A 15,692-nucleotide genomic window follows, 5' to 3' on the forward strand; every position below is an offset into this window, starting at 1 on the left:
AAAATGATGAGATAGCAATCTGGATATGAACCATTTAAAAAAAATAATACTTAAGATCCTTCACATCTTTTTTTTAGAAACACACCACACTGAGCTTCATCTAAAATACTACTTCTTAAACAGATGTCTATTTCAGGAAATGTTCTCTTTCCCCTTGTACCCACAAGAGCAGTACACAGTTCCATGCTCTACACAAAGCAAGCACTTGGTTCATTTCTGTTCACTAACAAGCCAAATCTTATCAAGGCTTTACTGGGTTATAAGCCAATGCTGTTTTCTAAACTAAAGATGTGAGAGTCTCCAATTAAGCTTCAGAAATAGGAATGAGGAAAAGGTTGCCCACTAGTACCATTTTGAAGCATTAGAGTTATAACAATATATAATCAAAAAACTTCAGGTGTGAAAAGTCTAGCAGTAAACTTCCAAGTCACTTCCTTTAGACATTTGACTAAATTTCAAAATATAAAATAAAACAAAAAAACATACTAAGTATAGGTCACTAAGGTCAATTTCTATTCAATTCTATAGATTTTTATTTGTTGGTGTTCAATGTCACCTTAAATAAAAATCATACAGAGTAAAAGTCTGATATGGGACTATTACTCAAAATAGAGTATTAGTAGGAGTGGTACTTAAAACATTTAATAGCCAAAAGGAATAATTTATAACTAAAAATTCTGAATTATACTTAAGTCCTTTATAATCTCTACTAGGGTTGATAAGATTATCTAGTGATAGGAAGCTGTGGCACCAATCATTGGAGGAAAAAAATCATTCCATTTCTAAAGCATGTAAAAAAATATTGATGTGATTTTTTATTTTGTATGTCTGTTATTATATGATACAGCAGGGTTTGAGCCAACAGTGGACAAAGGGAATCACAACAGACTTTTCCAACAACTTCCCCATTAAATGGGCAATCAGTAGGCGATGTTACCTCCATAAGCAGAGTTTCTTTTCACATTAATGATCTTGTTCAGTAAATCCTTTCTCTGCTTCTGCTGAACATTAATTCAAAATTTGTCTAATGCTTGTAATATCTCCTGGAAGTTTTATATAGTCAACATCTCCATTATTGATTAAGTCACAAAGATACTTTATTGGCATTATCATTTAATTAATTGGCTTTCATTTTATTTTGCTTCTAATGGTGTAATATTTTTCTTTTTATAACTTCTGCTTTTACAGTTTATTTAATTTTACATGTTCAATTATTTTTAATGTTTGTTGAATCACTCAGTCCACTAGAATAACAAACTTTTTTTCTAAAGCTAAGAAAGTACTGCTTTCTCTGTTGGAATATCTGTACTGAAGCCAAGTCACTCAAAAATACTTATTTTCTAAATGTTTAACTATTCCCACTTCATAACTTCCATTTAAATCAAAACACAGGCTTGATGTAATTTTTCAAACTGTTTTTGCAGCTCTAGCACTGAAGGCTGCCCACTGAAATGCAAAAACTTCCTATTTTCATTTTTTCAATTCCCAGCTCTTCAGACCTACTATAATTCTTTATAATTTAATATGTGTGCGCGCGCGCGCGCACACACACACACACACACACACACACACACCCCCATTAATTTAACAGATTTACTTCATCTGTATCTTTTGATTCCTCATCCAGGAGGGATCACTAAAAATGGTGACTTATACAATGCATAGTAAAACACCTAGACATATTTCTAAAATCCTGCTTGAAATTCTAGGCTCTCTCTCCAGCATTACACGAATGCTATCTATACAAAATTCAAAAATGTTCTAATGTAAATATTTCTCACTGAAACCATTTTTTCTCAAACACTATCACTAAAATTTGATATACTATTTCAGATATTATTCCTTCTAATAAACTTCATTATCAAAGTCCTGCAGTTTACATTTTAAGTAGTTTATTAAAACTCATATAGTTGAAGTTCCATGAAGAGTGATTGTTACTTGTCTTATAAGTTTAGCAAAAATGCTGTTTTTCTATTTCACCATAAGTTTCAAATGCAACAGTAGTTTATATTGATAAATATTTATGTCCCTCTAAGTATTTCATGGTTGAAAATGCACTCAATTATTTTTAACTAAAAAGAAGATAGTGTTAAAAACTCTGATGGTACATTCTAAATGTTTGTTCTATTAACATTGATAAAATTGTAGCTTTTAGATTTGAAATGTCTTTAAGTGAACCTGACTCTACATGCCTTATTAATAACACATTTTCCTTACCTGAGCCATGAACTTACAAAACATGATTGCTACATAATTAAATTGGTAAGTGGTTAGCACTTTCAAATTTCAATGACACAACTTTTGAGCACCATTCACACCTGACAATATGTCACTAGTAATAATAAGGCAGTCATATTTTTTTCTTGAAATAATCAAGCTGTTTTCCATTCCATAAATACAAATTATGTTTTATTTTGAATTCAATGTTGCACAGTATCAGAAGACGTTCCAAGCTGCAGTTCATTATTAATATCATTTCTTCTTTGTTCCCCTGCAGATTCAGAAGATTCATGTTTATGATGTTTAAAAAGAATGTTAAGAAATGTATTAAAACTCTGTCATCTCTCCATTCATGGTGTTCTATTTATTATTTTATTATAAATTATTAAATTTATAAATATCAACTCTGTATGACTACATAAAAATTATGCACAAAAATAAAACCAAATTACTAATTACAAAAGAGCACATTAACAATAAAACCAAGGTAAAAACTAAGCTATTTGGATGTAATAACTGCCACATGATTCACAGATGACGATAAACTGACAACTCTTGTAAAGTACAATAGATTCTTTTCTATTCAGTTTATCAGTAGGTAGAAAGCATTTCAATATTTTAATAACCAGTATCACCGTATTGGTTTATATTGGCTAAATACCAACCCCAAATATTAGTCTTAGTTCCCTAATACCAGGGTTGAAGTGCATTCTACACAATATACAATTTATTTTACTGCATTTTTCTTCAAATGTGTACATTTTATAATCTCAATGTATGCCCAAATTTTGAAAACCTGTAAATTCTCTAAAGTTAAAAATTCATCCAGAATCATATAATTTGAAAACTAACAGCAGATTGTTTGTAAATGGTGTCTATTATCCTGTTAAATGGCCAGGGTCACTTTAGTAAATGGAGCATTTATCATCTTTTTTCAGGGTCAATTTTTAATTCTAAGTCTTTAGGAAACAAATCCTTCTGGAATGTTGTTCATAACATATACTAGGATGACATGTGGACACTCTTCAACTTCATTTAAAATCAACCAAGGTTAAGGAAAAATATGGCAGTTAGGAAGTAAGAGTCTCCAAGTTTCCGTCTTTCTTATGGACCATAAAACCTCACCTATCTATTACCTTAGCATCAAGCTTTGTATACAACAAATACTTTTCAACTGGTGATAACTGGATTTACGATGAATTTTTTTTTTTAAATACCAATGCCCAAAGTACATGTGGACATATTTAAGAAGCAAAAGGTACTTAAAATTTTTTGATGGATACTATTTGTAGTCTCTTCTTTTCCATTACATTTTATTTGAATTGGTCCAGATAACATAACTATCAACTATTTCAAACACCACAAATTTTTCCCAATATATATTGTTCTTAAAATAAAAACCTAAGAAGAATAAGGAGAATAAGTCATAGGTCAAAATTAACTTCACAGAATCTAGAAAATTAATAACCTAGGGAAAGAATTACATTACATTGCTAAAAGTGCCCTTCAGAGAGAAATGAAGTCATGAATATTAAGAGGCACTGGTTCTAACTTACTCACATTTGACAGACAAAAAATGTCAGCAAAAACAATAGCTACAGAGAGGTAAGAAGAATTGGGGGGTGGGGGCGTGTTAAATTTATAATATGGCCTGGGTTGCACAAGTTTTGGTATTAAGGTAATTCAAGCAGCCTTGAATATTTTAAATGTTGAGTTAATGTATATATAAAATATATCCCCAAATATTAAGCAGTGCTCTAGGGAAACAGCTGGTAGATACTATTTTTACAGGGGGAAAAATCCATGGGGTAAAGCTGTAGGCAATACTCACCCCACAGAAGATGTGATAGGCTACCAAGAAGGGTATGAGAAAATAACTCTCCCTAACCTGTGAAGCTTGCATAATAAATAAACCAAGAAAAAGCCTCCAAGTACAAACTCTCCAAAGGGGAAATAAATTTTATAAAAATTGACTACTATCCTACTAGATTTTCTATCATGAGGGACCTATAGACTGCTCTTTAGTTAAAATGACAGGAACTGGCTGTGATATTAAAACATATTAAAACAGATGCTACCTTTACATGAAGCTTTCAAATTTCTTTAGCATTTCTATTTAAAATTGTAGAACTCTATTTGCTCCACAGATTAAGATTAAAAATGATAAAAGTTGATTAAAAAACACAAAACAAAATAAAATAACCACATACCTGGCAAATCTGATGACATGCTTGATATTGGCGTGTGGTGGAATGGTACTGAGTAGTCTGTTAATGAAGGCGGAATAGCAGCAGGATCAACCGAAGTCACACTGGGCACCCTTACAGAAGATGGCTGATACATGAGAACCCTGTTTTAAATAGCACGGGAAATTACAATCTGGCTATTAGTTCACAAGAGAGAAGGGCTGTACTACCGGGCTTTCTCAGTGGTTAAGTTCACTAAGTCTCAGCACAACTACATGGCAGCTACTGACTACACAGCACTCCACTCTCCTCTTTCGTTAATAGTCTTCACTTTAAAATGAACATACGTGGGCTCTCAACAGCAGCTGTGATATAAGAGCAAGTCAGCATTAAAATAGAGTGTACAGTGCTGGAGTGACAGATAAAATATTCATCTACAAATAGAAATATACTTTGAATATGCTGTTATTAATGTGTGTAACATATGTAGATATTAGTTGTTTTATCTATAATAAATTTTAGAAATAAAACAGAGGACTCCTAAGATTTGATTTAATCTTCATCAGGGCAACTTCATGAGTGAAGCTACTTACTATATAGCTCAACCACAATTTCATCCATTCTAACTTGAACTGTGTTAATTATTACCACTCTTACCTGGGAATCACCTCAGCAGAAAAAGCCAATTCTAAAGCCTGACAACTTGATGAAAATAGGCAGTAAACAGAAATTAAAATAAGATGACTACTCAGGATTTAAGATATAATATCCAGAAATAAAATGTTGGCCACCATGATGGCCATCTATGTTGGCCATCTACTATTCTAAGAGAGTTTATGACTTTAAAATTAAACATATTTTAAGAAACACTTTACAAATGGTATTTTGTATAATACTATAATTATAACTTTATAATTTCAAGAAGCACTATAATTAAACATTTTTTTTCAAGTTCAGAAATAAAAAGTGACAATTTTGCCTTTTTCCTAGTTAACCTTCATTTTGTCTTTGCTCAGGGCAAACAATTAGCTGCTCTCTAAGTTTCGTGACGCCACCCATGGATGACAAGATAGGCGCCATTAGCCAAAAGAGATGAAGACCCAGTGACCACAAAGAACTGGTCCAAAGGCTAAGTTTGGGACAAGCATAATAACCTATTCTTGTTTGATTAAGCCACATACGACAAACTCTGCAAGAAGTTCCCAACTATAAACTTATGTAACAGCAGCTGTTCTGTCTGAGACCCTGAAGATTCATTTCCTTGGCCAGGGCAGCCCTTCAGGAGCTCCTCAATAAAGGACCTTTTAAACTGGTTTCAAAGTACAACATTCAAGTAATTTACACTGGAAGTACCATGGATGGGGATGCCCCAGCTGCTAGTAAAGATTCATAAACAGATCCCACCTACTGTACATTTTGAAAAATAAAACTTTATTAAATAAGGGGGATGGGCCTGGGGACATGTGAACATTAGGTTAGCATCTCTTAGCGCTGCCAGAAAACTATAAGCTTTGAGAGGCTCTGAATTCTATAGTTGAGAGGGACCACAACAAAGATGAAGAAAGTAAAATTAAGAGAAACTTAAAAGTAGGACCATGATCACAAAGCAAGACTGAGATGACAACAGGGACCTCTAGATGTCCTTTCTGTTGGTTGAAATACTTCCTGTTATTGCCCAGATTATTAAATATTAGTTAAGAGTAAATAAAGACATAATTGCATGACACTCTTCGTACCCTACAAACAACTAACAACTATTTCATAACTTCAATTTAAATCTCAAACCACTTAAATTATCAAAACCTATTTAGACACTGGAATCCTTCTATAACTAATTTGCATTCTGACAGGAGGATCATGTCTAGCTATTATTCTGCAGTATATCAAAAATATAGGTGCCACTAGGAAATGTGCAAAATGAAGTCATCCTGAAAGTATATATGAGATTGTGCTGGCAACCTAGTCTCAAAAAAAAAAAAAAAAAAAAAAAAAAAAGAATTGAATAAACAGCATAGGTCAGAATTCAGAAATCTTAAAAACAGACCCATTTAGGAGACATAGGAAATATACTATGCTTGAGACAAAACGCTTGGTATTTCAGAAGCATATTGCAGAGGGAGGTGAAGATGGAAGGAAGTAATTTTTCAAAGAGCATCCCCTTAGCTTAAAATCAGAAGGTTTCTTGGCCTCCAATGATATCTGGAGACTTAACATCACAAGCAGGTGGTGGAAAATGTTGGAAAAGGCAGACTATGGAGGGATAAAGAGAGAACTTGGGATTAGAGCAAATAAATTATATTGTATTAAAGCACATATTTTCTGGAGGTTTGAAAAAAGTAATGCTCTACAGGAATGAGATTTTCTATAGGAAATTGCCAAAAGTGGATTTCAAATTATACATAATCCTATTTCCCACACTGGAATGCCTATCAGAAATTGTGGGAGGGGGCAGAGGAGATGAGAAGAGAGTTTGGTATGTTAGTGCTGAGTAGAGAAGTTTAGAAAGTGCCTTTGATTATTCTGGCTGCCTCACAGAATTAATATCTTAATTGTAGTTTAAAAATATTTAAGAGGCAAGTTTTTGAAGACATATATATACACACAGGGTAGGGCAAAAGTTGGTTTACAGTTATTGGTATGGAAAATAATACAATAATAAATAAGAATAAACTCTTTTGCATACTCACAACTGTAAACCTACTTTTGCCCCACTTTGTATATATACAAACACAATACACATACACACTTTACATATGCACACATATATGATTTCATTTGTTTTAAAAAGTTCCTATTAAAAGTACATTTTAAACTATTACTTTTCTCTGACATGGAAAGAAAAGGAAAGAAAATGCTCAGGGTTTATAAGGAAAAAAACATGCCCGCCTTCCTCTGTTCCCATTTCTCTTCTTTTAATATATCACACTGGAGATTTTCTTTTGTTTTCATCCCAAATTGACTGTTCAACTTGGATCAGATTTACCAGAAACAACAACAACTCACTCTCCTCCCCCGACCCTTGTATCTGTGCAGGTTTTCTTTTGTTTTCATCCCAAATTGACTGTTCAACTTGGATCAGATTTACCAGAAACAACAACAACTCACTCTCCTCCCCCGACCCTTGTATCTGTGCAGGTTTCAGATCAGCACACTGTCACCGCAGCCACATAATTACTGTACACGTTCTGTTCTCGTAACATGAAACTTTACTTTAAATGATGAACTTTCCTTGTTTCTGCAATACAAAATGTCGACTGCGACAGCCATGTGAAAATGTCAAAATCCAATGAGGGTAGAAATGATTAAATCAACACGGTAAATGTCAACAAACATCTGAAAAACTAAATTTACTATAGGGTAATTCCTATTACCGGAACTTCACAATTATTAACACAAATTAAACTTTACATAGAATGGGTGAAATTAGTCATTTGTTAGGATTATCAAATTATGTACTAATACATTTTTGTTTTAATCAAATCCTCATAAGGACCATATTCAGAAAGGTGAATGATTCTAATGCCTATGCAAATCCCCCCACCCATTTATAGATATGTAATAACAGAATTTGGAGAACTGTAAACAGCTTTGCCCGGGGAAACTGTGAATACAGAAGTGTGATGCTATAAAATAATAAATATTTTTTAAAAGCTTTTACCATTTGTTAGTGCCTCCTCATAGAATTGGCAAATACACAGGCATATGTATAGATACATTATCAATGTGTACATATATACTTTAAATTTTATAGTTTTATGCACATATCACAGCACAAACATAAATTGCTAGAATGCTGCTAGACAGCCAATGTTAGTACTCAAGACTGTGTATTGAATTTATCATACTTAGTCCAAGCTTAAACATCTAAAAATGGGTTAACAATTCAAAAATTTATGGAATTGTTATCCATAAGCCTGAAATTCACTACATGCTCCCTCCCACTTTATGATCATAAAAAAATTTAAAAAGACCCCTGATCAGGTGGCTCAGTTTGGAACATCATCCCGTACCAGGCGTGTTCAACCCCGTGGGCAGCATGCAGCCCAGCATGGCTATGAATGCAGCCCAACACAAAACTGTAAATTTATTTAAAACCCTTTTTTGGGTTTTTTTGCTCAATTTTCTTTATCGTTTGTATATTTAATGTGTGGCCCCAGACAACTCTTGTTCTTTCCGTGTGGCCCAGAGACCCTGAAAGGTTGGACATCCCTGCACCAAAAGGTTGTGGGCTCATTTCTGGGTCAGGGCACATACCTAGGTTACAGGTTCAATCCTTGGTCAAGGTACATACAGGAGGCAATGAGTTGCTGTTTCTCTCTCTCTCTCAAATCAACAAACACATCTTTGGATGAGGATTAAAAATATATATATACACATATATATATTGAATTCTGCGACCAATTCCTAATGATCTTTAATCCACAGAAATACATATTTGTTTTTATTCTTTGTTTCCTGTCTTTAGAATACTTCCATATTAATGACAAAGTAACATTAAATTTCCAGGAAATAAGGAAGGCGCTTAATATTTAAAATTACCTCCTAATGTAGAAAAATACCAGAGATTTTCTAAAAAGTCTTAAATTAAGGTGCTGGTTTATTCTGACAGAAACTACATGACTGCATTTAAGGACTATAGTAGGTATGCAAGTAAAGAGGTTAGAAAGATTACCATCAAAATGTTAACAGTGGTTACCTCTAGGCAGAATGTTTTTTACTTTTGGTACTCTGTAAAACTGTTTATAATTTTTACCAAAACAATACCTCTTAAAAATAACTGCTCATAAAATTTCTAGACTATAACTTAAAATTAGTTTTCCTGGTTTTTCATTCTCCATTCTTTCTGGTTTGCTTACTTACTATCATTGACCAGGAAGTTCTGTGATTAACTTACACAGCAGAGGAAAACCATAAAACTTCTAGATGCTGAGCTACAAAACAGGATATGAAAAGAATGATTAGGAATAAAAGTATTAAGAATTGAAAAGGATTAGAGATGATATAACCACAGCATGAGTCTCCACTATGACACTGGGACAGGTGGCACCCACTTCAGCGTAACATAGAACAGTGATTTTAGCACAAAACACCAACTATCTTGGTGTTCAGAAAGCTCCAGTTTTCCCATGTATCTTTCCTCCACTGGACTCTGATCTACCACATGTTATGACAAAGAATAAACTTAATCCAGTTAATCAATGTCTCCCATTTAAGAACTACAAGAAAGCTCTCAAATAGTCTCTTCTCCTGGTTTAATGGTTCAGTCCTTAGACCCATTCATCCATCACGCTATAATTCCACTTTTCACCACCCAGTTCCCCAACTCTGACTACTCTCATTTGTTAATACCCTTCCTGATGATCAACACTGACTAAAACGGTGTTAAGTGAAAGTCATCAAATCTAAAATTCAACAAAACTGGCATGTATGTGTATCCTCGACACTATACATCTTTTATTAATGCAGCCTAAGGACAAACCAGCTTAAGTGGAGATGCTTTCAAACCGTTAAGTGAATTCTGACATTTCAAAAAGTATCTATCAAGAATGGCTATTAATTTACTGAATGCCTTTCCAGAATCTATTAAAATGACTATATAATCACCAGAGGAAAAAGGGTTAGGGGAGACGTAAAAGAGAGTACAGAGGCGATAAATGGTGATGGAAGGAAACTTGACTTTGGGTGGTAGATATACAGATGATGTATTATAGAACCATACCCCTGAAACCTATAATTTTATTAATCAATGTCATCCAAAAAACCTCAATTTAAAAAAGTAAAAAATAAACAGAAATGACTATATAGTCATCTTTACGACAAAATCCATTTTATCAGCATAATTCTGAATAATTAAGCATTCTTGGATAAACCTTACTTAGTGGTAATGGATATCATTTTACTATATAATTAAATGAGTTCCAAAAACTGAATTAAAATTTTTCATTGATCTCCTAATGTGAGCCTGTTTCATAAGAGTTTTTCTGCATGGCTGTTAATGTGTAAATCTAGTTTGAGTTCTCTGAGTTATACTGACTTCATCGAATGAGATGGGTAGTTGCAATTTTTGTGTGTTGCTGGTTTAGTCACAAATTTCCAGCTTATATTTACAATATTAGTTTTCGTTTTCTTTAACCTACATGAGGAGCCTTACATCTATTTCTATGGTAGCTGACCATGGGAGTGAACTATCCTTATTCCTCTGAAACCATTTCATATTGTTCCCCAATGTATACCCCATTCCTCCAGATTCGTCCTTATCAAATACTGGTAAAAATGTGCTAAAGGAGCCCTGGCTGGTGTGGCTCAGTGGAGCAAGTGCCAGCCTGCTAACCAAAGAGCTGCAGCTTCGATTTCCAGTCAGGGCACACGCCTGGGTTGAGGGCCAGGTCCCCGGTAGGGGATGCGTGAGAGGCGACCACACACTGATGTTTCTCTCCTTCTCCCTCCCTTCCTGCCTCTCTAAAAATAAATAAAATCTTAAAAAAAAAAAAAAAAAAGATAAAAATTTTTAAAAACTGTGGTAAAGGACAGACAGATAGAAGACCCTTATATGGCATGCCTCCAAAGACAACCTCCAAAACCACATCAATTCATAAATCATCATCGTGTACAACCTTTCAACCTGGCATGAATCCATCTAACTATAATACTGTGACACCTGTGTCTTTTCAGCAGATTCTAAAGGATATCATTAGAAAGTAAATTATGTAAATACCACATCTAAGTAAGTATTCATTCTCATGATTTTCCACTCCAGTAAATGTTTCAGAATTTTATTTTTTTATTTAACATTTAAATTATAGAAGTGCCTAAAAGGAGAAATGATCAGCATTCTAGAAAAAACTCACTTGAAATATTCTTCTTACTTTCTGTTCCACTTAAAAAAAAAAAAAAAAAAAAAACAAACAATAAAACTTGCATCCTGATTAAATGGGTAAAAAAAAAATTCCCTTACTGCAGTGTGTAAATCATATCTAGAAACAGAACTCTTTCTAACAGTGAAGAAAGCAGCACGAAAGCTTTAATTCTCCTGGTTACAGAAGTAAATATAAGACAAGAATGTTGCAAAAGTACACTGAGAATACAATTCCATTGATATTAAAAGGTCTAGAATAGGCAAATTCGTAGAGATGAAAAGAAGATAAATAGTTGTCTAGATGTGGGGTGTAAGTGGGGATTAACTGCAAATGCACGAGAGAAGTTTACTGAGTGTTGCAAATACTCTACAATTTAATTGTGATAATGACTGTATAACTCTATGAAGTTACTAACAGTGCAACTGAATCTTTAAGATGGAAGAATTTTGTTATGTAATAAATTAGACCTCAAAAAGCCATTAGAATAAGTGCACTGAGAGGCCAAAAAGAAAACACTGGCACACCCCAGTTTGAAAGAATGTGTCATGCGACGTCAAGAGAACCCTCTCCACTTTCTTGCAGGTTTCAAAATCTTTAGGAAATACCTATTGCTAAATACTGAAACTTGTCACTTATTATAGGTCAGTAGTGGCTTCTGCCAGATGAATCATAAACAATACATACTAGAAGGCATTCAACTTGCCCATATTTTGCCCTGGTGAGGATGAAAAGGGAAGGCAATCTTTATTGAAAAGCTGCCATATGCCTATCACTGGGGCTAAGCTCTTTCGTTGTTACTGAAACAACAATAATCTCATGAGGTAGGCATTTTTTAACCCCATTTTACAGAACAGAAAAAGGAAGCTCAAGCAAGTTAAGTATTTCATCCAACATGACAGTAAGAGTAAGCAATGTATCAAAATTGGAATCCACACCTGGTGTATTCCTAATTCCACACTCCATTACATGAGGCTTCCTCCTTCTGGTCTGTGACAGCAAATTCGCTGCTTATATGAATTACTTACACATGAGAAGACTTCAACTCTCACTTTCCAGAGATGGGAATACTTCTTCACCAAAATATGGGACATATTTCAAATGAATTGAAGGCAAATTAAAATAGCCTTCTATGATTATGCTACTCTCAAAGAGATATTTAGAAATCTATCCCAATAACAGTTAGTTTTAAGTGTACTATAAATAAATAGTGAACTATAAATTAACAAACCCTTTGGTTGGGCTGCTTTGTGTTTCTGACATAAAGATGCACTTCCTTTTGGCAGGAGGGTCTTCCTCTTCATCAGAAGAACTTTCTATTGTTAGGTCAATAACATCCACTTTCTTCTTGCTTGCCTCGTTGGCTACAGTCACTGAACAAGGCTTACTGAGGACACTTGGACCTGCATGTATAGGGAACAGAAAAAAAAGGAAAAAACTCAAAGGTGTGACATAGACTCTGGCCACAGGAGTCTTAACTGTGTAGCATGTCTGGGAGAACACACAGCCAATAAAACCACATACTTGTCCTACGGAAAGAGACCAATTCCCTAACTCCAGACATCTCTCTGTAAAATGACTACTAACCTGAGGAGACAGGATGCGCTCTATGCCTTGACAGAGGGCCAAAAGCCTCCTTCAAACATGCTCTTAGTTATTTCCCTGGTACTACCAATGGTTTGCTCATATCCTGCTGCTCACTCTGTCTCTGCAAGTAAGCAGTCATTCTATAGCCAGACATCTACAATTAGGGGGCTGATTTCCAGCCATGAAGAACACATTATTTGCCTGACTGAGTATTCAGGCATGCGGTAGGCGGTGTTCAGTCATAATCAGATACTTCCACTCTAGAAAAACAATGGTGCTCATGTCAAAGAATGTATATATAGGCTCTTCACCATGAGCCAGAACTTGATAAAAATTTTCACCTTGAAAAAAACTCCAAACTTCTTATTTGTTATTCAGATACTTAAAACTTTTCTTATCAATTATCTACTAATCACCTAGGTTCTTCTCTGCCCACTATGATAGTACATTGTATATTAACTCACCATTTCATGGAAAGTATATTATGCCCTGAAATCTATTTAGTAGCAAGTAAATGCTAGTTGATAATAGAAAAGCAGCAGCAACTAATCAACTAAATCACTATTTTTCTCAGAGATGAGGGAAACCTTGATCTTTCCACCCGTAGGTTCCATAATAATCACAGAATGATAAATATTGACATTAATCCTTTGCTTTTTCCTCCCTTCTTACTCCATTATCCATTACATTGTTACAACATCAAATTTGGAATCCACACCTGGTGGATTCCAGTCAGAGCACAACTCAAATTCAGTGAGTATGGCAGATAAAAGAAACTTTTAAGTTCACACATGGGTTTCAAACATTCAAACTGCCCTTAGTTTCCCTACTCACTGTGGACCAGTGAGGGAGCTGGAGGCTGAATACACATCCTAAGTAACCAAGGTAATGGTAAAATGTCTTCCCACTTTTGTCAGCAACTAACCTGTGACCACCTGCCCCTACCCTCCATTAATGGATGAAGTAACCTCCCCAGCCACACTGCTACCTGGGGTTCCCTCAACAGGCACTCTAAAAACAATTCTGAAAAACTGTTCATAGACATGTCATTTATAACAATTTTGTTACAAACACCATATATTAAAACAGTTTTAGATTATTTCATTTACTTTTATATGAAAAATATTTATAAAAAGGCTGATTATAAGACAGCATAAACTTTGGCACATTTCTTAAGAATGTAAATTAGTTAGGGGAAACTACACATGTAATAGATAACCAAAAGATAAAGTCAGCAAACTGAGCTCCAAATGTAGTTCTAGTGGCCAATGTTAACAATAAAGATAATGCTGCAGGAGTTTTACTGCATTGCTCCCTGGTGCCATTCTGTACATACTTTCTATTTTTGTACATGGCTGGCTGGATACTTTCATAGCCTCTTTCTTCGGCCTCATTGGACACCAAGAGCCATCTTCTTGGAATTTGATCTCATCCACATCAGAACAATCATTGAGAATTTCCATAAAAAGCCTATAAACCAATCAAGTACACAAATGCAATCAGTGACTTTTTCAAAGGGGAAATTGTAAGAAAGAAATACTTATTACCTCAGAGACAAAAGTAATACTATCTGACTTTAGTTTGTTTTCTTTTGGTATTTTAATACTTCAGACTTTAACACAAGTATTATACCGCCTTTCCCCTAGATTTTAGATCTTTAATGGGCAATAAAAAAAGTTAAGTGACTTACTGGGTCATCTAAAAAAGTTATTTGCTAAACAGAAATAAGACACCAGGAGCCTCCTAACTGAGATTGGCAGTAAAGAACAACCTTCAACACAACACATAAAATACACATAAGCAAACAAAAAGGTTATACAAAAAATAATCTGTAAGCTTATTATCAAGGAAAAAGTATCACAGGGGTGGGGAATGAAAGAAGGAAGAGAGAGATGTCTCAATAAATTTAAAATAACTCAGCATACAAGTTATATACAGTGTTTCTTGTATCTTCATCAATAAATGTCTCTGTTTTTCATTATTACATGGCTGGATACCTTCTGGACAGACCTCATATAATAAGAGGGAATGTTATAAAACAAATGTGGCAGAATGTTAACAACTGACCATCTCAGTCAAAGTTACATGGGAGACTGTGCTCAGCTGCAACTTCTCTGTAAGTTCAAAATCATTTCTAAATAAGGTTAAAAAGATTTAAAAAGTAAAAATCCAGTAAAGTTAAAGTTTACATTGAGAAAAGTGACTCATTCACTCTTGATTGCTTCATTCCTCTTATGTAATACTCTTTTAAAACTTAACAAAAAATTGTATCTTTAATAAAGATCCAGGATATAGTTCACTCTATATTGAGTGAAAATCATATGTACATACATACTATGTAAAGTATGATTTCAATCTTTTTAATACATCAGTAACAAAAATCATCACCATAGGATGGAATGCTAATGATTTTAACACTTTTGGGACATAACGGATACGTGCAACTTTTTATAAAGTTATTAAAAAAAGGGTATCTCACTTATTAATAGTTATTTATATCATTTTCCTTAATTCTGAGACATGTAGTATGGTATGAAAGATAATGCTAAGAGTTTGGACTTCAGAGTCTGAAAAACCTGGGTATGAATCCCAGTTTTGAACTTACCAGCTATGTAACATAACTCTCTCTACCCTATAGCCTGCTCTGTCTGCATTTTTGCAAAAACCCTAGTTGCTCTTCACAAAATTCTAGGTAAGCAAAATGACATCACGAAGCAGACCATCACCTCTTTCGTACAAGCTATGAAATATGATCTTGGGAAGCAAAAAGAAAATTACTCTTCCTCTTGCCCCCAACAGAAATTATAGAGATAAAAGTTCCGCTAGCCACAGTTTAAAACTAAGA

General features: G+C 34.2%; 1 protein-coding gene across 6 annotated transcripts in view; it reads right to left on the reverse strand.

Moving 5' to 3' along the window:
- PIAS2 (protein inhibitor of activated STAT 2) overlaps positions 1 to 15,692 on the reverse strand; it is a 75,451-nt gene that overhangs the window by 8,286 nt on the left and 51,473 nt on the right. For 5 of the 6 annotated variants that reach the window (XM_054583600.1, XM_054583598.1, XM_054583595.1 and 2 more), the window contains exons 10-12: positions 14,184 to 14,317; positions 12,492 to 12,663; positions 4,431 to 4,570 (exon numbers count right to left, since the gene is read on the reverse strand). In XM_054583600.1, coding sequence (XP_054439575.1) covers positions 4,431 to 4,570; positions 12,492 to 12,663; positions 14,184 to 14,317 — 446 coding nt within the window. Of the gene's footprint in view, positions 1 to 2,402; positions 2,492 to 4,430; positions 4,571 to 12,491; positions 12,664 to 14,183; positions 14,318 to 15,692 lie in introns of those variants that run through there. The other variant, XM_054583599.1, reaches the window with a different exon arrangement.

The sequence above is a fragment of the Pteronotus mesoamericanus genome, unplaced genomic scaffold (assembly GCF_021234165.1).
Source record: "Pteronotus mesoamericanus isolate MK-2021 breed Mesoamerican mustached bat unplaced genomic scaffold, CSHL_Meso_final contig_74, whole genome shotgun sequence".
NCBI classification, from domain to species: domain Eukaryota; kingdom Metazoa; phylum Chordata; class Mammalia; order Chiroptera; family Mormoopidae; genus Pteronotus; species Pteronotus mesoamericanus.